This window comes from Cupressus sempervirens, chromosome 3 (assembly GCF_028749045.1).
Source record: "Cupressus sempervirens isolate cs-2001-9-10 chromosome 3, ASM2874904v1, whole genome shotgun sequence".
NCBI classification, from domain to species: domain Eukaryota; kingdom Viridiplantae; phylum Streptophyta; class Pinopsida; order Cupressales; family Cupressaceae; genus Cupressus; species Cupressus sempervirens.
The window spans coordinates 460,915,823-460,940,603 of NC_143120.1; the positions used below are offsets into that span (position 1 = coordinate 460,915,823).

General features: G+C 35.8%; 1 protein-coding gene across 1 annotated transcript in view; it reads left to right on the forward strand.

Moving 5' to 3' along the window:
- Positions 1–1,879: 1,879 nt before the first annotated feature.
- Positions 1,880–24,781, forward strand: part of LOC149567094 (uncharacterized) — a 35,781-nt gene continuing 12,879 nt past the window's right edge. The window contains exons 1-8 of the mRNA XM_089820309.1: positions 1,880–2,212; positions 2,506–2,615; positions 3,406–3,524; positions 3,770–3,867; positions 14,254–14,341; positions 14,426–14,566; positions 14,739–14,850; positions 15,063–15,211. Of these exons, the coding sequence (XP_089676435.1) occupies positions 2,151–2,212; positions 2,506–2,615; positions 3,406–3,524; positions 3,770–3,867; positions 14,254–14,341; positions 14,426–14,566; positions 14,739–14,850; positions 15,063–15,211 (879 nt within the window). The 5' untranslated portion in view covers positions 1,880–2,150. The remainder of the gene's footprint in view (positions 2,213–2,505; positions 2,616–3,405; positions 3,525–3,769; positions 3,868–14,253; positions 14,342–14,425; positions 14,567–14,738; positions 14,851–15,062; positions 15,212–24,781) is intronic.

Here is a 24,781-nt window from a genome sequence, read left to right on the forward strand (position 1 = left end):
AAGATATAATACAAATCAAAGACTATTATTATTTGTTGTGATATAATATTAAATCTAAATAAATAAATAATTTATTAATAAACAAATATGGTAAATAGAAATGATTATTAATTATTATCAAAAATATTTATTAAATCATGAAGCGTCATGACACATGGGTGAAAACATATAAGTATTGGGAAGAAGCGGGAAGAAAAAGGATAGGAAGGACTACATTTGAAGGATGTAAAATTCAATCAAAATATTTAATTGATAACAAACATCTATTAATCTAGATGAGCAGTCTTGATATAATAAATGGAGATAGTCCAGGGACATTACAAAAATCAACAAAATGATTTCCCAAGTAATTGAGAGATTAAGGGTATTTGATGTCAACTAATGATGAATGACAACTTGATCACTGCTTCCATTGAGGAGTTAAAGACAAAGTTCCCGATTATCATTGGTAGATTATAACTCTAATTCAAAGGAGATGATCAACACGACGGGGTTGCAAGGATAGATGCAATCATCATATGGTACATCAACCATCATAAAACATTCATTTATAAAGATAATAAAATCATGATTGGAAAAACTTTTGTGGGCTATGAGAATAAAAGCATGGTCATTTACAACTATGGTGAGATTACAACTACCATCAAAGCATTGCATGATCATAAGACACAACAAGCCAAACAACAACCTACTCAACCATAAAATACAAATGTGGCATTGTGACTTTTCATTTTCATTATCATTATCATCTTTTATATTTCATTCTAATAAACTGTATTACATTTTCTTGTAATGGTTCTTGTAAAGAACTAATTTTGTGTAATTGATGGAAAGTCAAGACAAAGACTTTAGATGGATGAATTCTTGATATGATATTAGTTTTGGAAGTTTGATTTTAGACTTTGAACATAAGTATGCTTTGCGGTGTAAATGTTTACATGGGTATCATATGGTTCTTTATAATTTATTTGTCATAAATGTTCTAATTGATATCCTATACATATACACTTATCTTTGAACGAATATTTTATTCATAAATCTACTTAAGTTTTGTGAAAATGATCCTTGATTAATCCTTTTGTAAGAGTTACTTCTTATATCATGATTGTTTCATGGTGATGAACAACCATTACTTCCTTCATTACTTTCTAGTGAAAACTATACTTGAAATCATTTAAATACAAAAAAGAAAATGCATTCAATAGAGTGTGTTGTAGCTTCAAGATAAAGATTTAGAAGGAAATCATTTTGTCATTTAACTAGGTGATCTTTTAATTTTTTTGGTCTTGATTGTGTTATAGAGTATGAATTTAATTTTTTTTGAAAGATCAATTAGTTAACCTATGCATATACAAATATTAATATAACATTTTCATAAAGTGTTATTTTAATTATTTTTGTCCCCATTCTGTTATAGAGTATGGATTTAATATTGTTTCAAAGAACAATTAGTTAACCAACATGAATACACTTATATATGTATATAAAAAATAGTAATATAACATTTTCATAGAGTCTAAGTCAGCTTTCAAATTCGTTGCTCAAGTCAAATTTTGCAACACCCAATGAAGTTCAACATTCTATTTAAAAAACTACCCCAATCTATAATTTCCTTATGCTTACTAGAATCTTATTGGTCTTCTTGAAAATTAATTGTACAAAAAGAACATAACAAACAACACCACCGTATAATTACATATTAAAATGTAGCATTTCACTATTTTTTACAAGAATAACAAGCTTATTTGGTCAAGTCTTTTAAATAAAAGCCTCAATCCTAATATACTTTTTTTTCCATAACATCCTTTTAATTTCTCTTAAATTTATTTGAGTCAAATTAGAAGTGGCTTACATGACCTATGTAATACTAACTGAAAATATATGCAGCATGAACCATTGTTAGACCTCTCCCATATTCTGAGGTTTAAGACGTCTCCCATATTAATCATCTGGCAACAAAAAAAAATTCATTTTGGGAGCGAACTAATTAGCAGAAATTGCTTTCGCTCACTCGGTGCAGAGAGAAACCAGGCGGCGGAGATACTGTGCATACATTTAAAAACATTTGAGGGCAGGGGAGTATTCTTTGTAGTTTACGGTAAAGAATAGGAGGGATATTCAGATATTTGAAATTTTAGACAGCAGTTGCTATGCAGCACGACGAGGTAATATGGCAGGTCATTCGCCACAACCACTGCAGCTTTATGGCCAAGTGAGTAGTAATATCTCCCTTTTCTTTGTGCTTGCTAAGAGCTGGGAATTTTTAATGTTTTCAAAAAAGTCAGAATGGGGATGGTTTTAGAGGCTTGCCCAGTAATTTTAAGCATCAACACGACTATAAATTCGATTTTCCTTGTTTTGAGAAAGTAAATAACTACGAGGGCCTTCAGAAGCTATCTGGTTACTATTCTCGTGGACGCTTGTTTTAAGCTGAATTTGTGTCGGCACAAGAATTTGGTTGATTGATGTAGCGATTACTCAATTGTTGTATTTTTTTAAAAACAGAACCCAAACACAAAATTTTTGCCGAAACGAGTACAATGTTACTGGGTTATGTAATAGGAGCTCATGCCCACTTGCCAACAGCAGATATGCGACTATTCGGGAACATGAAGGTACAATATACATTTCTTGTTTGTTTTCCCTGGTTTTCTAAATTCACCTTGCTACCTTGTACTTAGGCTCTTCAGTCAAAGCTCCCATGCTCTGGTTTTGTTCGGTGGATTTGATCACACCTATAGCTTTGGATGTAGGGCTCCCAATGAAAACCTTAATGATTGTTGCACCTGGGTCCGTCCTATTTGATCATAATTATAATTTGTGAATCTTATCGCCAGTCAACACCTCATCCTGTTTCCTGAGATGTGTCCCAGGGACCCTGTTTGAAAGCCCCGGTGATTGAACATTTGGGCTCATTCTATTCAAAATTTCAGTCGGAATATATCTGTGAATTGTTGTTATATGTTTGTGAATTATATTAGAGTTTGTGTGCCTAGTTTTTGAAGGCTATCCTTTTCTTGTTATTGTTAGTAGCATAAATTTCTTGAAATTTCCTTAAATTCAAAGCCTCTTTGAGATAAACTGCTGATCTGAGCTTCCATTTAAATATATGCTATAATTTTATTGCAAGGGCTATTTTGCCTAGCAGGATGGAACCAATCAATTGTCATAATTTTCAAATTTCTGAATATGATTCCTGCTTACGTTACTTTTTGAATGTTGCGTTATCTGTAACTCTGATCATTTGTATTTTATTTGCATAATGTATCTTGGAGGTCTGTTTGCAATTCTATCAGCCAAGTTGTTTGTGACAATATTGTGTATCCTGGTTTGCATATTTTCTATTGAATTCCTTTGATCAGCTTGTGATGGATAGTGTGGGCGTTGTATTGCATTCTTTTGCAGGGGTCCTCTATTTGTACATGAAGTCGATTGAAAGAGCTCATATGCCAAACAAACTATGGGAAAGGGTAAAACTTCCAAGAAATTACGAGAAAGCACTGGAAACAATAGACAAATTTCTGGTACACATCCTATCAGATAGATTGTGTCTATTTCAAATGTCTTTATGAGAAGGCAATTCAGTGGCATGTTTTAAATATCTACTGAATTTTATCTTTTTATGCAATTCATCTAGAACTTCACAGTTAGATTCTTGCTTCTTTTGAATTTTTGTCTTATATTTCATCATGATTAACAAAAGTAATGCAGAATTGTTTGGCTAGTGGAGTATGCATTTTCATTAGTTGCCTTTTCTGTGGAGGGGCAGCAATACTGGCCAAAATTTCTTGTTCACAAGAACAAACAGAGGCTGACAAAGATGACACAATATTTAATACGTAGGAGGAAACTTGCCTTAAAAGTCAGGTATTTATCTTTTTCATTTCTGACATGGTTGTTGGGAACATAGTTGTGAAGATATATTCCAGTAAAAAAGCAATATGCCTGTTTTATTTGAAATTCCTTGCTTTGAAATTATCTAGTTGTTTGATGATTCCCGTACAAGAAGATGCGTAAAATGGTAAGCATCCCAACTTAAATCCATCTCCACAATGAAGAGTAACACAGTTCAGTTGATGCACTAAGACATAAATTAGACAAATGCACTAAAATTAAAATTAGACAATAGGATGACTAAAGATGAACAAAATTTGTGCTGCAGTTTCCCATGGGATGTGCAATTAATTTTTCATTTATTATTCATTTACATTCAAATCGCAATTTATGGTTCTAACAACTTTATAAGTTTTTAATGTATATTTCTAAAGCAAGTGTATTCTCCAATTTTACCATGTTCGGGATATGTTAGATGGTGTCTTAACCCCAATTTTCAAACTTGGAAACTTGGTCCCCGTGACAATATTTATATATATTTTTCTCTTTAGTCTCCCCTAATCCATATTGAAAAATACTTTGTAGAGTCTTGTTTCATGAAGGTGATGTTCAGATCGATTGTCATAATAGTGAACCACATAATGCATGTGCTAAAGTTCAAATAGGTTCAAGAGGTCTGAAGCGGTTCTGAACCACTTTGTACCTGTTGAACAAGTTCGGTGGTTCATTGGTTTCGAAGGTTCAAATGTGCATTTCAAAAAGGTTCATTGGTTTGATGTGGCACAACAGGTGTGTACAGATGATTGCTTCTAGAATGTGCAAGACCGTTGTCAGATCCTCATGTATAATGATTGAAAAGTTCATAAGTGTGAAGTGCAGGGTTCAAGATCAAAACCATAGTTCATGGTTCAACAAGGCAAATTTGGGTATAAGGCTCCGGGTCCCCGAATCCGATGGAAAGGGTGTGAAATGGATAAAGAGCTCATACCCCATCGATCCAGAGTAATACCTCAATCCTGTCACCAACATGGGTGATCTGTGTTTCCAAATCAATTGTAGCTAATCTCAAAGGAAGCTTATAGAAAATGACGCCAAAAGGATCCAGACTACCGATGACGGTGAGCATAAGCAGAAGGTTGTACCTCAAATGATTAAATGGAATATTGAAAGTTCAAATGATACATCTTTGAACCCGATTCACTCATCCATTTGGTATTTTCAAGAAACATATAGCTTGCACACGCTCCGTGGCGCTCATGATTATAAATGCAAAATATTACACCATCATGAAGCACCTCGATGGACCCGTCATATTCCTGGTCATCGCCATTGAGATTGGCATCAAGTTCAGTGATCTATAAGTTAATCACGGATAGAACCTGCTTATTGGCCTTGTTGATGAAGTCAAATCAGAGATTTTGATGTGCCTTCAATTGGGGTAAGACATATAAGATGCATAGAGAATATATACAAACTGTTTGACTAAATGCATAGTGAACAAGTCAAAGGCATATCATGAATAGGGGAGGCCCTTGATTTCTACGAACTCAACCTTTATGAATTACAAGATGGGCAATCTGACGATGCCAATCATATTCAGTAGTGTGATTGAGGCATACAAGCAATTGGAGCTTGGCACCCAAAAGTATTATGTGAAATCCAACTGACATCAAGATGATGTCTGGACGTGTATCGAAGATCCTTTTAAACATTGCACCCCATGCTCTCTGTTTAGCAAATCGTGTATGGGAGAAGATGCACATAGAGTATCATATTGGTATAATGGAGATACCATTATTAGAAATCCGCCATATGTAGGGAGACACAGGAAATTGAAGCCGACTCAAGCAAAGTCACACCATTCTTAATGACTTTGGTGGAGGGACGAGGGATCAAGCTTCATCGGGTCTCATTTGTGAAGGCATCAGCAGCGCATATGAACTGTTTGGTAGAATGCTGATGCCCCCACCCATCTCATAATTGTTGATTTGGAAGCTCGATTGATGATAAGAATGGAACAAAGGTTGCTAAATGAACCCTGTGACCCTTTGGCGACACCAACCACATAAGCCTCTTATTGATGCAAGTGAGGAGGTTGGCTGCAAACCGTTTGACAATATGCTCGTGCCTTGGTAAACACCGAAGACCGCCAACCTTGGACTGTAGAGCTGTACGCACATACTAGTCGACACATACAGGGAGGCTTGAATCCTATTGTGGATATTGGCAACATCAAATACGCTACCAGCCACGGGGGATAAAGGAATGGGAGAGGCATCGGAGTATCCGTGCCTCCCCAATTCTTGTTGTATTTTCGAACCAATTCATTAGCAAAGGTGAATAAATAGTTTGACAATATGCTCATGCCTTGGTAAACACCGAAGACCGCCAACCTTGGACCATAGAGCTGTACACACATACTAGTTGACACATACAGGAAGGCCCAAATCCTATTGTGGATATTGGTAGCATCAAATACACTACCAGCCATGGGGGATAAAGGAATGGGAGAGGCATCAGAGTATTCGTGCCTCCCCAATTCTTGTTGTATTTTCGAACCAATTCATTAGCAAAGGTGAATAAATAGAAAACCGAGCATATGAAATTTGCAAGACAACAATGGAATTGCCATTACCATATGACCTGCCAACATTTGATACATAGCAATTCACACACAAAGGAAGGTTTATCTCCCAATATAATCCAACCCGAGAATTCTAAGCCACCGGCATAGAAGGAAAGTTACAGTCAAGCAGTGAAGTCGGGCTTCACTTTATTCCAAAATAAATAAGTAGTAATCAGGTGTGGATCCCATTTCATAGACATTCTTCAAGTCATCATGAGATGAAGTTTTTGCTTGCCACATCATAGGCCACATGTCATCTTGTTTTATGAGTCATGTGTTCATGCACCAAAAACAATGCTTATGATGTTTAAAAGGTAAAGGGGAAATGATAAAGATTTTCAAGATTCAGTTAGAGAAACAATTATCGGAACCGAAGGCCAAAAAGAAGCCCTATTTATGAAGAGGTTTTGGGAAGAAAAAGGGGGTTCTTTTTTTGAAAAAGGAGCAGCCAGCGTGCTTCTTCTTTCTGGGGTGTGGAGAGTTTGGAAGTTACTCTTTTCTGTAAACGGTGTGCTGCACATAAGGGAATTAGATTGTTTAGGGCTGGGTAGTTTTTGATGGAGATCAGAGATGTTCTTTTTAATTTAGTTTTCTTCTTTAGTTTTCTGCAAATATTTTGATTATGAGTAGTATTCAGAAATAGTATTATTTTTGGGTTGAACGAAGATTCTATCATTTCGAAGATTGTGTGCTTCAGATTGTTCTCATTCTTGGTTTAGTTGTGAATTGGGACTGAGTAATGGAATTAAATTCTACTACTGTATTCATTTATTACAGGGGCTGTTCCTTTTTGTTTAATCTTTCTCTTTCTTTCTAAGTACATGTGCGGGTGGAAGAACTGTGTGTCTCCATTGCCGTATGTGGGAGTCTTTTCTTTCTATTTCAGTTATAATAATTTGCCCCCTATTCAAGAATAGTACGGGTAACCTTCGCTTTCAGGTTAAAAGCATTCTTTAAACTTTATTCATTGTATATCCAATCGGGGAGCTCTACCCTGCAAAATTCAGAGGGTGCTTGCACAATTCCATTGCAATGTGATCCAATTGTTGGTCCTATTTTGTCTTCAAGTCTAGGCATCTTTGAGTCCTTTTGTAAGCATTTTACGCGAAGACAAATCTGTTTACCAACAGGATATACGATCCATCCTAAATATTTATTGTTGGGTTTTCTTAGAACCCATGTTGTAGGTTGATTAGATATAGATCCTAGTCTAGATTAGGTTAGGGTTCTAGCCAAACCTTGCATTTAGTTTGGGTGCATCCTAGATTACCTAGGCCAAAACCATAGGTATGTGTAGAACCTTGGGCGAATCCAGGAAAAACTAATGATATATTTGGTTTGCACCCACTTACATGTGCATAACTATGGATGAAGTTGGGCCAAACCTAGGTGAATCCAAGAAGAGCTTGCCCCCAGACATAAAAAATCATTTGAATGAAGAAAAAACTAAAAAACCTTGTAGATTGTTTATAAGATACTAACACACAAATACAAAAGCAACGATAAATTTCTCGCTCTTATTCCTCCTCTAGTTCCTCATAGTTTCTTGACAAGGGGATGGGTTTGGGGATGGGGAGATCGAGGGTCTAAATTTCAGGATGATAGGGGTTCAATAGTAAGGGGTGGGGGGCAACACAAACATAATTAATTCTTGAAAAAATAGTTATAAATAGGTATATAAGGAATATGTATAAGAATTACAAATAAAACTTTGATAAACTTGTAAAACTACTAAACTATAAACTTTAAAGCTGTAAGCACATGTCAAATTATCGCCTCAAACATTTAAAGTTTGAGGTGAACATTGACAATGAAAATGTCAAATTTGAAATTTATATTATATTCAAAATTTCATGATGATGATTGTAGTGACAAATATTCAGAATAACCAAATGGAGCGAAGTTGGACCTTTAATCATCCCCATACTCCTCATCAATAGAATTTTGGACTCCATATGCTCAAGCTACTTCAAACTAACACAAACCACCCTAGTTGTGTAGCAATACTATAGTACTTGAAAAAAGCATTATAAAAAGATATATAAGGAACAAGCATAATAATTACAAATGAAACTTTGGCAAACTAGTGAAATCACTTAACAATAAACTTCAAAATTGAAAGCACATTGCAATAATTCTATTAAATATTTAAATTTTGAAGTGAACATTAACAACAAGAATGTCAAATTTGAAATTTGTACTATACTTAAAATTTCACTATGATGAGTACAATGAAAAATGTTCAAAATAACAAAAGGAGTAAAATGAGGCCACTAATCATCCCCAAACTCCTCATTAATAGAACTATTGGACTCCACATGCTCAATCTCCTCCAAACAAATACCTGCCACCTTGTTTGTGTAGCATCATCATCAACTTGTGTTGGCTCCTTTGGCTCTACATCCCATTGTAATACTCAATTCTCCTTATATGTAAATATGTTGTGGTCAGTGAGATGCAGGGAACTATGTATGGCCACAAGCTTCTATGCCCTCCTAGAGGTAAACTTGTGCCTCTTAATGGAGTGGATGGAGCTATAAGTAACCATTTCCTCTTAGCAGTAAAAGGGCTAGAAACTTGAGATAGCAAACAAATGGCTAGAGAGATGTTCAAAGAAGTCAACACACATAGTCAATCACAAATTTGGTTCCTTCTGTTCCATAGTTTCCCTTCCCATACCATTGTTTCCCTATCCACCTTGGCATCCTTAGAATAACCCCTAAGAGGTAAATTATGTCCACTTAGTATGAATTATGTTGGTCTCTCTAGGATCTTACATCTTTTGGATGGCCTTAATGAACCCTACCTTCATGTCAACATCTTGTATGGATGTAATTTTGCCAAGATTTTGCACATATAACTTTGGGTTCAATGTATAGGTAGCCATGTGCAAGGAAGTGTTTCTCCCATCTTGGATAAATTTTTGGTTGAATATGTTTGTTTTAGAATCAAAATGGAGGGTCCTTTTGTCACACAACCTTGATTTGGTCAAGAAGAAATCTATGCACAAAATACACCTCTCCAAGAATAAATACATTGGCATCCCCATATTTGATCACTTTGAAGGTTTGAGTTTTGATTAAAGAAGGAGATATAATATTTTTGTAGTATCCCAGAAAACATCATTCTCCACTACATACTTCACCATCATCCTTTGCTTTGTCTTGAACTCAGTTCATTGATTTCATTTTGCTATCATAACCATTAGTCGCAATGCCTCTTGCATTTCAAGCATCCTCTCCTAGAGAATAAATACAATGCATATCTAATCTCTACAGGTTCCAAGGTTTCCTTCTTAGAGAAGGTCTTGAAGAGTGCATGTGAAGTGTGTTGGTTGCATATAATCATCTGCACATCTCTTTTAATTTGAGCAACCATTTTGATCCAATCAATTTCCATACCCTTGAGTGCATCATTTATGTCATGCACACAACCAAGAGTCCACCAAATATGTCTATAACCTCCCTCAATTAACTTCCTTGCAAATTTGCACACATGGACCACAGTTATCACTACATAGACTACATTTTGTAGCCAACATACTCTATGACATTTTTGAGGATTTGAAATTGAAAATTTGACATCCTTGTGATGCCTTGAATATCGATAGCCCTAAGAAAGTGATGTAGGAGCATCTTGGGTTCCTTGGCAAATCTTGCATCAACCAAAACATTTGTTTTCATTTTGTTCCCGTTTCCTAGAGAGAGCTTGTTGCAATGGTTATTCATCTTTGAGAGTTTTTGGTTGCTATCTTTGGAATGATGTTAAGGACTCTCTGTAGTTCTTATCTGCTTGATCAGACTTCATTTTGATTTACATTGGTTTGTTTGGTTGCGATCTCATTGATTCAACATGTTGTCACTAGTTTAGTATGTTCATCAGTCATTCTTCTTTTCACTGGTATTGTAGTGCTTGCTGGTTGTTCTTCATGTCATTGGTTCCCTTGTTGCATTCATCGGTTTATTGATAGTGGATTGCGATGAAAGTTTTTGATTGATGTGGCTGATTGGCATGGGTCACGAGGTGGATTTGTGTGTGGCTGACTTGGTGGATGAATTGTTTCTAGAAGTTTCTTTAATTGATGTAATAATTTGTGATCTAGGCCGATTGCTCAAACACGTTTGTTTATGGATATGTAATATCTTGAATGCTGACCTATGATGGCTTCATGTTTAAATCTAGGGTTTGTGATTGTGAGTAGGCAACAAAGATAGAGCAGTTGGTGGTTATGAAATAGCAAAGAAATAGTAGAAGGCTAGGCATCTAGATTTTGCGAATTGAGTTGTTCTTGTTGTATTGGCCATAACTGGGAAGGCCTTACAACCCGACATGTATGAAGTACCTATGTGAATAAAAGATTGGTTCTGCATTTTATCCCTCTCAATTCTCTGTTGTTGCCTCCGTGAGTGTTGCTGCAAGTCTAGACATCTCATTTTGGGATTCTCCACCCTTGGTACTGCGTCAGGTGGTACTAGAGTAGGTTTCTTTGCAAGCCCTAGTTGATTTGGTTGTAGGGTGGCAAGTTGTGATCTAACCTACAATTGTAGAGGGTTGCAAAGATGGTTTATGGCAGGAGAGAGACAAATCATGGAGTGATGGATATGTTGAGCCAAATTTCCACAAGGCTTAAAGTTGTTGAGATAGCCCAAAGAAGACGGAAACCTATTGAGGATGATAGTAAAGATGAGGCAAAAGAAGTGTAAGAAGAAGGGGTAGCGCCAACACCTATTCTAGAACAAGGAGAAGAGAGGTTCTTGAGAGTTTTGACAAGCATTAACTCCAAACCTCACTTCAATCCTCTTGAATATAGTAGAAAACTGGATTTAGATGAGTTGATGGATTGGATCTCTAAGATGGAGAAATATTTTGATTTTGAAAACATATCAACAGACAAGGTGAAGATTGTGACCACTAAATTGAAGGGACATGCATCCTTGTGGTGGGAACATTTGCAGATTGATCGGCAAAGGAGAGATAAAGAAAAAATCAAGGTATGAGAAAAGATGATAAACAAGTTGAAAGGTAAATTTCTGCCTGGTGATTATCAAGTTAACCTGCTAAGGAGAATGCAAAATTTGAAACAAAAGGATAGTTTTGTGAAGGAATATACTGAGGAATTTTGTAGGTTAGATATCAAATTTGGACATGTGGATGATGACATTGAGATGGTTGCTAGGTATTTGAATGGTTTGAGGACTTTTGTCCAAGATGAATCAGTTTGGTCAAGATGGACACCATTGAAAAAGACTATGAATTTGCATTAAACACAGAGGACAAGTTGAACAAAGACATGATCAAAGGCAAAGAGGTAGAGGTGGAAGATTTTTGAGAGACAAAGGTAGATCCTATGGAGAAAGTGGCAGATTAGATCAAGGTAAGGCAAATTAGGATAAATGAAAATGTAAATGGAGTGGAGAACATTCATAAAGAGGTAGAGGAAGTTATTCAAGAGGTAGTTACCCTAGAGATAATGGTCAAAGGAGAGAAGACAAGAATTGGTTCAGGGGTACTTGTTTCAAGTGTGTAAGAGGACATAGGCCATTTGAATGTACAAATGGAGACAAGAAGACCAGTATCAATAGTAGGAATGCACTTGTGAAGGAAGATTCACCTGATTCAAGAACACACCTAAGGATGGAGGAAATCTAATGGTCAGAAGAATATTATGGAATGAAGGTATTGTGGAAGATCCTTTGAGGAAAGGCTTATTTGAAACCAGATGCAAGGTTGTAGGAAAATGTTGCAAAGTAATCATTGACAATGGAAGTTTATAAAATTTGGCATCAGAGGACTTGTTTACAAAGTTGCAGTTGTGAAGGATGAAGCATCCTAAACCCTATCAAATCTCATGGATTTGAGATGAGTACATGCTTGTGGTGAGTGAACAATGTCTTGTAAAACTTAAAATTGGGAATTACCACGACAGAGTTTGCTGTGATATTATGCCTATGGATTGTTGTCATATGTTGTTACGTAGACCATGGCAATCTGATAGACAAGCTTTACATGATGGAAGATTGAATAGATATACTATTGTGGCTAATGGAATGAAGCAAGTTTTGTTGCCATTGATTGAAGCATCTAGTGGTGAGAATTTGTACTACTATTAGAGTTTGTTTGACTTGAGGAAGACAGTTCATAAGGGATTTGAAAAAGGAAGATGTCTGTTATTTTTTAGTTCCTGATAATCCTGTTCAAAATTTAGAAGATGAAACACCTATGGAAGTCAAGAAGTTGTTGACAGAATATCAAGAGATTATTTCTGATAATGTACTAGACGGTCTACCACCAATTAGAAGTATTAGTCATTGTATGGATTTGGTTCCAGGAGCTAGTTTTCCTAACAAAGCACCTCATCGGTTAACACCTGTAGAGAATGAGGAATTGAATAGACAAGTTCAAGAATTGTTGCAGAAAAGTTTGATCGGATAAAGTTTGAGTCCATGTGCAATTCTAGTTGTGTTAACACCTAGAAGCAAAATGGAGAATGGAGAATGTGCACTGATTCTAGAGCTATAAACAAGATCACAGTGAAGTACCAGTTTCCATATTGATGTTAAAAATTCATACACAATCAATCAAATTCTCTTGCACTCTTCTTCATCCCGATGATGGATCACTGTGTGTGATCTGAAATGTTGATGTAAAAAATTCATACACAATCAAATTCCAGAAAAATCTTATGATTTTGGGATGATCAAATTTTGATAAAATACTTGCCATAGTTCCCTGCTTGACCAAATTTTGACTGGCCATAACTTTTGCATACGGGCTCCTTTTGATGTGACTCAAGCTGTGTTAGGATCATACCAGAGAAAGCTATGCAATGTCATTAGTTTTGTTGGATTTTGAGACTGAAATTTTTGAGGTCTTCCAGATCTGCCTGGATCAATGGGTGATGCTTAGATGCCTGTGAATTCTTGAGTCCCACATTGAACACTGCTTTTCCTTTTTGTGATCACTGATACTGCCTAGTTTATACAAAATTAAAGGAAGTAATATATGCTAAAATGTGTTGGAATGCAGATCTCGAGAATTGCCTGGCAGAGTTAATGTGATTGAAGATCTTTGATTTTTCTCGGAACCCATAGATGATAACATCATTGTGAGGGATCACTTTTGTAATCTCTGCCATGCTTTAGTACTTCTGCAGTGTTTTTATATGGTTCCAAAATATTCTTGTATTCGCTCATATTTACTATGTATGTATTCTTGTACCATTGGTGGTTAACTTTCAGAATTAATAATTAAATATATAGTTTATTAATGTTCAACAACTTATTATAATGATTTTTGTTTGTTTATCCTATAGTTTACCAACCTTTATATGAGAATTTATATTTGAATATCTAGTGATTTAGTTTGGTGTAGCTTGCCTATCTTGGTGATTTGCACTGGATTCCACTTGGTAAGTCTAACCGTATTGGTCATCTTTTCTTCAAAACCATATTTCATGTCTTCCATTTTAGATTTCCACTGTGATATTATTTGGTATTTTGTTTCTGGCTTTCTGTTTCACACTTGCAACTTACAAGGATAATAAGCGATTTATGGTCAAAACTGACAGTAATCCCTGTAATTGAGCTATTCCTAATAATTTCTGTCAAATCATCTTCCACTCAGTGACCACCTTAAGTGTACTCGTGATAATTGATATGATATACCTTATATCATTCCAGCACATAACCATTCATTATTTTTCTCACCTTCTAAGATATAATTAATTACCTTATTTGTACAGGTTAGTGAAAAATGGTGGTAGTTCCTTATGCCTCTTGGTTCTTGTCTTTCAGGGAGAAAGTCATGACTATGCCTACCAAGCAGAGGAAGAGAGAAGCAAGGAGAGAAGCAAAAGCTGAAATTGCAGCCGTTCTAGATAGAGTAGGAGATCTGCATTGTTCTTTCTCATGTGGATATTATTACACTCTTTTTATGAGTTAGCTGATGATTTCGGATCTTGACCAGGCCATCGAGAAAGAACTAATAGAAAGGTTACAAAGTGGCACTTATGGTGACATATACAATTTCCCTGTCAAAGAATATGAAAAGGTCCTAGAAATGGAGGAAATGCAGGCAGCTAGTGAGGAAGAAGACAATGCAGAGGAGGTTTGTAGCACTATTTTGTTATATTTTTTATGTTATCGCTGCAGTGGGCCAAATGCCCGATTGCTTTGGGTTTGTATAGTTGCTTTTGTGTTTTTTGACTATTATTCTGATCCACAGTGCTGATTCTGCTTTTTGTTCAGTAAAATCTTATCTACATTCTTTTGTTTATTAGGAGGTGGAGCCTGAAATAGAGTATGTGGAAGACTATGAAATGGAAGAAGATGACATGGAAGACTTTAATGTTGTGGGTGTTAATGATGAAAGTCCATCAATTTCAGATGAAGGTAGAAAGTCTGGTGTGCTAAGGAAAATATTGCTCTATTTTATCAATTTTTTTGGATAAACAATAGTTATTGTAAATTCAAATATCAGTCAAGAATAAATATGATGATAAATAAACAAAATTGCCTCATGTAAAGTGACTATCATCCTCAATATTTGCTTAGTAATTATAATTATTTTCTCTGTTAATCTTCTACCGAACACATTTGCACAGATGACATGGATCAAGATGCCAAAGATGTGGATATGGTTGGGGCTGTGAAGACAAAGAAGTCACGGACAGAGTCAGGGTCAGCTCAAAGAAAGATTGACACAGATCATTTTAAAACAAAGTTGAAGAGGAAAACAAGACCTTATGTGGAGGTAATCTGCAAGATCTGTAATCAATTATCAAAGAGCATGTATACTTAATATATAAAATTCAGTGAGGATTTATATATTTATTGCATTGCAGCTTAGCTTTTAAAGCACTATTAGTATTAGCATTGTACATGCCATGTGCTATCACTTAATATCCAGACCATCGACATCCTTACTATTTGAATACTTTGTTCAATGCTCTGCCAATGTTCCTGCTGTATTTTTATCAAATGATAGACACACGTGCCAAGCTAGATGAAAGAAAGCAACTACTGTTGAAATCACAACTAGGAGTATATAATTGCAATGGAAATGAAATGCAAAACTCAAACAACCCGGTAATGCAAGAAGTTATCCTGGGAAAAATTCTCGTCAGCCCACCAAAATAAAGCCTATATTTAGATAGAGTTCAAACACACAAAATTATTCCTCTTAATTATATCTTAATTATTCCTCAAAATTATATATTTATTGCATTGCAGCTTAGCTTTTAAAGCACTATTAGTATTAGCATTGTACATACCATGTGCTATCACTTAATATCCAGACCATCCACATCCTTACTATTTGAATAATTTGTTCAATGCTCTGCCAATATTCCTGCTGTATTTTTATCAAATGATAGACACGCGTGCCAAGCTAGATAAAAGAAAACAGCTACTGTTGAAATCACAACTAGGAGTATATAATTGCAATGGAAATGAAATGCAAAACTCAAACAACCTGGTAACGCAAGAAGTTATCTTGGGAAAAATTCTCCTCACTGAGGGAAACAACCCAGTCCACCAAAATAAAGCCTATATTTAGATAGAGTTCAAACACACAAAATTATTCCTCTTTGTGATTGACATCAACTTATTGTCAATCAAAATGAACAATTCTCAGAAATGATATTATAACGATAATAGATTAGCTTCTATTATTAGTTAATGGTTATCTATTTGTAATCTATTGTAAATATTAGAATGTTTCTAATATTAGATAGTCTGTAGTTATCTGTTAGCTTTCTTTAGCTTTCTTTTAGCTAGAATAGAATGTTTGTATTCTTTATGACCGTTTCCTAAGGAAACATCGTTTTATTCTTTTGTATATATTGACCTGTCGGGCTCTGTTAATATTAACAAATATTTACCAATTACTTCGTAATATGGTATCAGAGCCAATTCTTTGAATTCTTTTGAAAAATATTATAATTTCTTGTTCAAAATTATCAGAGCAATATTTTTTGAAATTATTTTTTGTGATATCTGCTTCTTACAACCATTTTTTTGCAACTGTTGTCTGTTTGTTCTGCACATTTCCGCCATTTTTTGTGGGTTTTTTTTGCAGCAGGGCTGTTTTTGTTCAAAACCCTAATTTTCTGTACTGGATCAATTTTTTTAGAGATTCTTGGTGGGTTTTTCGAGATCTCAATTGGGTTTTTTTTTTTTTTTGGGTGCCTCAACTTTCAAGCCAGCAGATCCAAAAACTGACAACATATTTTCTGGGTTTTTCAAGCTCTCTTTTGGTTACCTCTTCAGATTTTTTTGGTCTTCCATTTTTTGCCTCGAAGTACATGCCTTCACAAATTTTCACGCTTTTTCATTGAAAAATGTTCTATGGCATCTTTGACTAATATTTTGCTTGAGAGCAATTCAAAATTCAATGGTCGGAATTATGGCACTTGGAAGTAGCAATTTTTGAATATTGGAATATTGATTAGATTGTCCTGGGTGTTACACAGCATCCGACTGCCCCTTGTACTAATCAGGATACATGGGATCTGAATAATCAGGAGGTGGTGATGCTTCTCAAATTATCCGTAGCTAATGTCAACTCTCTTAGATTCCATACGATAAGACAACTGCCGAGATATGGGCACATCTCAAAAATCTTCATCAAACTTCTGACAAAAGCAAAGCTTTCTTCTTGAAGACACTGTTTTCTATTATCATGGATGAGCGAACATTGCTCCAGGCTCACCTGAATAGGATTCAGGAAATTTGTGATCAGTTGCTTGCTATTGGTTGCAAGAGAGTGAAGAGGACATTGTAGTTATCACTCTCCGAAGTTTACCCAAGTCCTAGGAGCATTTTATTGAGACTCAACATCACGTCTTCTAGTGTTGATATGAAGTTCATAGATCTCTACACACTTTTGCTTCAGCAAGATCGGTGGAAACAATAGGTCGATAGCAGTTCCAACTCCACCTCCTTAGAGCAAGCCTTTGCTTCTAAATCCTTTCAGAAGGATAAACGCAAGTCTCAGCAGAAATCCTCTGCTCCAAATTCAGAAGGCTCCCAGAAGAAGAACATTCAATGCAACTATTGCCACAAGTTTGGTCACATGAAGGTTGAATGTTGGAAATGCTTAGCTGCCCAATCTAATCAATCATGTTTGCAACCCAAAGTGAATAGTGCAAAGCATAGTTGAAAATCTTGGTTTCGGCAATATCTCGGCCGACCTAAAAAAATTTTGGAATCAGCAATAACTCGGCAAAAAATTCAGCAATAAATCATCACTTTTATCGAACATTTGAAGATATATAATTTCTTAAAATATTGTTAAAAATGCACACATACACACCAAATTTGTAGAACATATAATGATTTGACATATCCACCATATATTAATCAAAGTTTTGAGTTAAATAGTAATTCATGGCAACTAAAACTTAGTAGATTAACATAGTGATATAATCATATACCAAAAAACAAGTACAACATCTGAATATAAATATGTTCAACTCCAACTTTTGAACACATATGAAGATTCAAAACTCAATGTATAACAAACAATTATACCTGCTCTGTATATTGTTACAAATCATTTTCTGAATTGTTTGTTCCTTCCTACCACAGACATATCCTTTTCTCAGAATGACTCTGTCAATCTGTGTAACATAATTTGTAGTCTCATAATTTGTATATTTCAGTATCCTTTTCCTATTACAATAAACATTCCACTTTGAAGTTTAATCTACTGTGATTTCTCATATAGTCGTCTCCTACACACACCTTGCCATACGATAGGAGAAGATTAGAACCTTCAAACTGTTATGACTTTAGTTAAGGCGCAATAAACACAAGTCTAAGAATAAATGAACTGATACCTCCAGACTGCCTTCCAATGTTTCATTTGAGAATCATAATTCAAGTCAGTCACACCGTTTTATTCATGTTTCTATTTGAAAGATTACTTCTAATTGTTCCTTAAAAATATCCTTTGTTTTGTCTTACTTGGCAGCCATAAAAAATGACTATTAAGATTGTCTTCCACATAATTCTAAACTTGAAAATCATTGGGTCCTGCTTTGCTTGTAATCGACCTGCCTGGTGTGTGCCTAATATAACAAAGTATTAACTTGCTTGGGTGTGTGCTCGATAAAACAAGATATCAATCAGCCTCAATAAAACAAGGTAAAACAAGATCATAAACAAATGTTTTATTTTGTGTAGTTACCAAATAATGTGTACGTGAAAACAAAACTTCAGTGCCAAAGCATACACCAGATTTGTTTGGGTTAATATTTTGCTTCAACACTAATATTTTGTTGTTTCCCGTTAATTGCTTTGTCAACGATATTAACTGGCTAAATTTGTCATTTACCACAAAATAATGTCCCAAAAACCGCCGTGATTTTTAGGAAAAATTGTTGCCAATTAATGCAGCATTTAAACTGTTTGAATATTCAACTCGCGATATATTGTGATTTTAGCGATATATCATAGATTTTTTAAACTATGGTGCAGAGCACACTGAGCAAACGAAATTTTTCTTTTATGCCTTCATGGCTAAAAGACCCACAGATCATGTGAAGTTGTCTGCCTGGTACATTGATTCAGGTGCCTCTCGTCATTTCACCCATCGCAGAGACTGGTTCACTGACTATTAGCCTTATTCAAATTTTGTTATTTTTGGTGGTAGAGAAGAGCACACTGTTGTCGGTAAAGGCAATATTCAGGTTCAGTCAGCTGGGAGGAATCTCATTTTCCTTGATGTGTACTACGTTCTAGGGGTGGAACTAAATCTACTCTCAGTCAGTCAGTTTTTGCGACACTTTCCACAGTTGGATGTCACCTTCAGTTCACATTAGTGCACCATCATTGATAGGGCGACCCAGTCTATTGTTGAAGTGGGTCTTGAGGATCATGGTCTTTCCAACTTACTGATTCTGGTGATTTTCGAGACTTAGCTATGGCTGCTCAGCAGTCTTCTGTTAGCACACTTTGGCATCAGCAGTATGAGCACTTAAATATGCATTATCTCTCTCATCTTGCTCAGGAAGAGCTTGTCCTCAGTTTGCCAAAGATTTAGACTTAGCAACTTGGAGTTTGTGATGCATGTCAACCTTGAAAGCAACATTGCACACCTTTCACTAGTGGCGATTCATGGCGAGCTTCTCAGGTACTTCAGCTTGTTCATGCCAATATTTGTGGTGCTATGGCCACTCGTATTCTTGGGTCCAGGTATTTTTTGTTGTTTGTTGATGATTTCAGTAGAAAAATGTGGGTATATTTTCTTAAAAAGAAATCAGATGCATTTCTTGTATTTTAGAAGTTTAAACCTTTAGTTGAAAAAGAGTTTGAGAAATTTATGATTACTCTTAGATTAGACAGGGGGGGGGGGATTTCGTTCTAATGAATTCTCTAGCTTCTTGGATACTCATGGCATCGAATACCAGTTAACCACACCCCACACACTATAATAGAACAATGTAGTTGAACGTTGGAAACAAAACAATCACTGAGATGGCTCGGTCCATGCTTGAACACAGACATGTTTCAAAAAAGTTTTGGGCAAAAGCAGTTAACACTATAGTTTATCTTTTGAACCAGTCATCCACAGTAGTTGTCAAAGGTAAGACTTCGGAAGAGGCCTGGTCAGGTCGTAAGCCCAGAATCAATCACTTGAAAGTTTTTGGCTCCCTTGCTTTTGTTTGGATCCCTAATGCGTCCCGCATCAAGTTGGATGCCAAGAGTGAGAAACTCATGCTTGCTGGATACAGTAGTCTTCACAAATCCTCCCGCTTGATCGACACTAAGACATTTCGTCTCCTGTACAGTCGTTGTAATGACCTTACTCAAATCCGATTCCAAAATGCTGATAAAGGTTCAAGAAGACACTTTGCATACAAGGGTCATATGATTGATATAAAATTTCGGTTTGCTTTTATGGCTCTTTCCTCCACTTAGCATCAATAAGAATGCTTGCAAGAAGACTCTAAATTGACTAAACAATGACCTAACATGAATGTGCAACTTATTTTGACAATATTCAATGCATATATGTGACGGAAAATACTTGCAATATGCAGCTACAGCAACTAGTAATTTTGACAAACACTTGGTATGCAGAATTATAACATTATTTATGCCAAAAAGAGAACCTACAGCCAATTGGCATTTTGTCAAACAATTGGCATGCAAACTAATAAGCTGATCATGAATGATAAATACATATTCAACTACACTATATCAGACCAGCAAATTACGTCTCCTTTATTGCACATAAAATGTTAACTACAATGCTAGTATGAAATGGCCAAAACTCTTGGCTTACATCCGCATGAATAATGCTTAAATCTGTTACAACTTTCACCTACAGCCTTACTTCCTAATATGCATCTAAATGATAAGAACAATGCATGTAATATCCAAAGGAACCTGATTGTAGATGGCTGTAATAATTTTCTCCAATTCTGCCTTTTTGCTTTGCTTTTTCCGATCTGCTTTTTCACCCTTTTTTTAGGATTTTCTTTTTCGCTTTGCTTTTTCGAACTGTTTTTTTTCAGATTTTCTTTTTCACACTGCTTTTAAAAACTCAAACCCTCAGGTAGTTTGAGTTTACAAATTAAGCTCAACTTGAAATGGCTGAATACCACTTCCAAAGTGCAACCCTTCAGAAGATTTTTCACTTCTTTAGTTATGCGATCTACTGGGAGGTATCATTCCCAAAGACCAATAGACTATATGAAACCCTTGGCTTCACTATAGACCATGTGATTGTATTCACAATCTGATGTCAAGACAAATGATAAAAACTGGATGATGAGAATGAAGCCCAAGATGCCTATTTATTCTTCTTCTCCACTTTCTCTAGAAACTTCTAGAACATCATTTTTATTTTATTTATTAAGTGACTTTATAAGATATTTTTCAAGTCACTTTATTAAATTAATTAAATATGAAGTTACATTTTTAATATTTATTTATTTGATAACTTTATAAATAATTAACTTAATACCACTTATTCATTTAATTAAAATAATTAATTAGTCATCCTCATAAAATATTCATTATTTTGGACAACTTAATTAATTAAATTAATTAAATCAAATTACCGCTAAAACAGGGACATTACAGTCGTGATGTAGTCTTTGATGAGCAGCGGACATTACTTGTTTCTCTTGTTCTTGATTCAGTAGATTAGCCTTTGAAGGCTCATGATTTGGGAGTTAGACTTCCATAAGGCCCACCTGATGGGAGGGCTCTTGTAGCTCTTGCAGCTCCAGTTATTCCAGTGATCCTTGTATAAACACCTCTAGCTTCGCCTACAGGATCACCTAGATTTGTAAATGCTTCACGTGAGTTTGATCCAGATTTTTTAGATGAGGAACTTGATCATAGCGTATCTCCTGATACTAATGTTGGTCCTTCTCCTCTCCATCCTAAGTGGTGGGCTAAGACACTAGCTGATCTTTGTAATGATGAGCTTATTGATGGGAGAACTATTCGGAAAAAGAGCAAACCTACACAGTCTGTTAACTTTTTTCTCATGGCCAAAATTCACAGTGTGTTTGACTTTGAACCTCAAATATATTTCAAGGCTAAAGGAATTCCAGAGTGGGAACAGGCCATGACATCTGAACAACAGAGCATGCAGAAGAATAACATATGGGTCCGTTTTGATCTTCCACCAGGGAAGAAACCCATTGGCTGCAAATGGGTTCACAAAATCAATTACAAAATCTGATGGTACTTTGGATAAGTGCAAAGCTTGTTTAGTTGCAAAGGGCTTTTCTCAGCGTCAGGGTAATTGATTATTAGGAGAGCTTTGCCCCTACTATAAAGATGAACACAATTAGATTAGTCCTAGCCATGGCAACACCGTTTGGTTGGAAGGTCCATCAGATGGATGTCAAGAGTGCTTTCTTGAATGGTGATCTCCACGAAGAGGTCTACGTGACGCAACCTCCTGGTTTCAAGGTTGGCAGTAAAGAACATCAAGTTCTCAAATTAGTGAAAGCTCTCTATGGCTTGAAGCAGGTCCTTTGGACATGGTACATAAAAATTGATAAGTACCTCAGCGATCAAGGCCTCTAGAGGAGTTTTTCAGACTCAAATTTGTACATCAAGACTACTAACAATGACATCATCCTTCTGGTTATTTATGTGGATTATTTGATCATCACTGGTAATTCGACATCTTTGATTCAGGCAATCAAATCAAATTAATGCCAGTCTTTTGATATGACTGACTTTGGGCTCATGCCCTATTGCCTAGGTGTTGAGGTTTGGCACAGTCTTCTGGTATATTCATCTCTCAGTCCTAATATGCTAAGGCTCCGTTAGACAAATTTTATATGCAGGATTGCAAGCCTGCATCTACACCCATGGAGAATGGTCTCAAGTTATCAGCTAAGTCTAATTCTCCTCTATTGATAATACAACATATAGGCAACTAGTAGGCAACTTCATCTACCTCTCTGCTACTAGGCCTGATACCAGCTTTGTAGTCAGTTGCATCTCACATTTTATGACAACTTCTAAGGCTGATCATTGGATGGCAGCAAAGTGTGTGCTTCGTTATGTGAAGGGCACTACAGATTTTGGACTGATTTACTCTTGAAGTTCTAATCCTAGACTCAGTGGGTTCATAGATTCAAATTGGGCAAGCTTTGTTGACGATAAAAAGTCAACTTCTGGATATGTGTTCAGTTTGGGATCCGGTGCCGTCACATGGACCAGTAAGAAGCAACAGACAGTTTCCCTCCTCTACAGAGGCTGAATATAAAGGGACAATTAAGACAGGTTGTGAAGCTGTTTGGCTTCGTCGGATTCTTGGGAATATGCCGATGTCACTAGTAGAATCAACCACTTTGTTGATAACAAAGGCGTTATCGAGTTAGCACAAAATCCAGTCATCCATGAACGAACCAAGCGTGTGGATGTTCACTGTCACTATAGATGACAGCTGGTTGAAGACGGGACAATAGACTTGCATTATGTTCCTACCATGGATCAGACTGCAAACACCAAGCCTCTTGGTCCTAATAAGTTTGTTAAATTCAAAGGACAACTTGGTGTTGTGGATAGATTAACTATTAAGGGAGGCTATTACGATAATAGATAAGCTTCTATTATTACTTAATGGTTATTTATTTGCAATCTATTGTAAATATTAGACTATTTCTAATATTAGTTAGTTTGTCGTTATCAGTTAGCTCTCTTTAGCTTTCTTTTAGCTAGAATAGAATGCATCTATTCTTTATGATTGTTTCCTAAAGAAACATCATTTTATTCTTTTTTATATATTGACCTCTCAATCTTTGTTTATAGTTACCAAATATTTACCAATTACTTTGTAATAGATATTGCGAAGTTCATATAATAGTTGATCATATGCTGATCAAAATAAACTCTGCTATCAAATAAACATTAAATGTAACTTTCCAATTGAGACAAATATTACTATCTCTGCATATTTACTGTGAGGATAGAAATGGCCCACGGTAATCCGGTCTCAGAAGACAACAACAACAGAACAATTTTGCTGCTGCAATAATAAACTCCTCATGCCAAAACGAACTTTCTTACACACCCAAATACTCTTAGAACATCAAAAGTAATTCTTCCTCACAATCAAAGGCTGGATCAACCAACACATAGGACAAGCATGATAATACCATTGGGCTGTTGCAAGTGGCAAGCGATTCATCATAATGAACTGACACTAACAAGAAGTTTCGTTGATAGCATGGACTGACGGAGGAAGGAAAACCGTCATTCATAATGAAGCAAAACATTCAATACACACCTGCCATGGCACAAAACGGTTGAGAGAAATGGTGGTCCCAGTAAGGAGAATGACAACAATGCAACCATGAGGAGACCACGTAAGCTAAATAGAGATGAAGACAATTTATTATACACATGGAGTCCAAGTAGGTAAAGCACCCAGAAATAAGAATGAAATGCACTCGACGTCAAGCTTGAAAATTTGATGTCATATTCAGAACGTACAAACATAAGTAAGTGTGAAACATAACAAACAACAAAAACTGCTCTTGCAAAATCGTAACTAGAAAGTCATAGATGGCAAACAGATCTATTTCACTGCTACTCAATAATGTAACACTCCCTCTTAGCAAGAAAGAGATCTTTAGTTTGTCATCTCAATAGTTGTCATTTCTCAAGAAGGGCAGCCATACTCAAATCATTTGCAGAAATCATATTGTGCAATCTCGTGCTTGATACGGGTAATACGTACCATGTTTCAACAATTCTTGGGCATAATTGGGGGAAGGCGCCATGTAAATATCTTTTGCAGCCATAGAGAAACTATTATGGTTGTGACCATAAATGAGAGTGA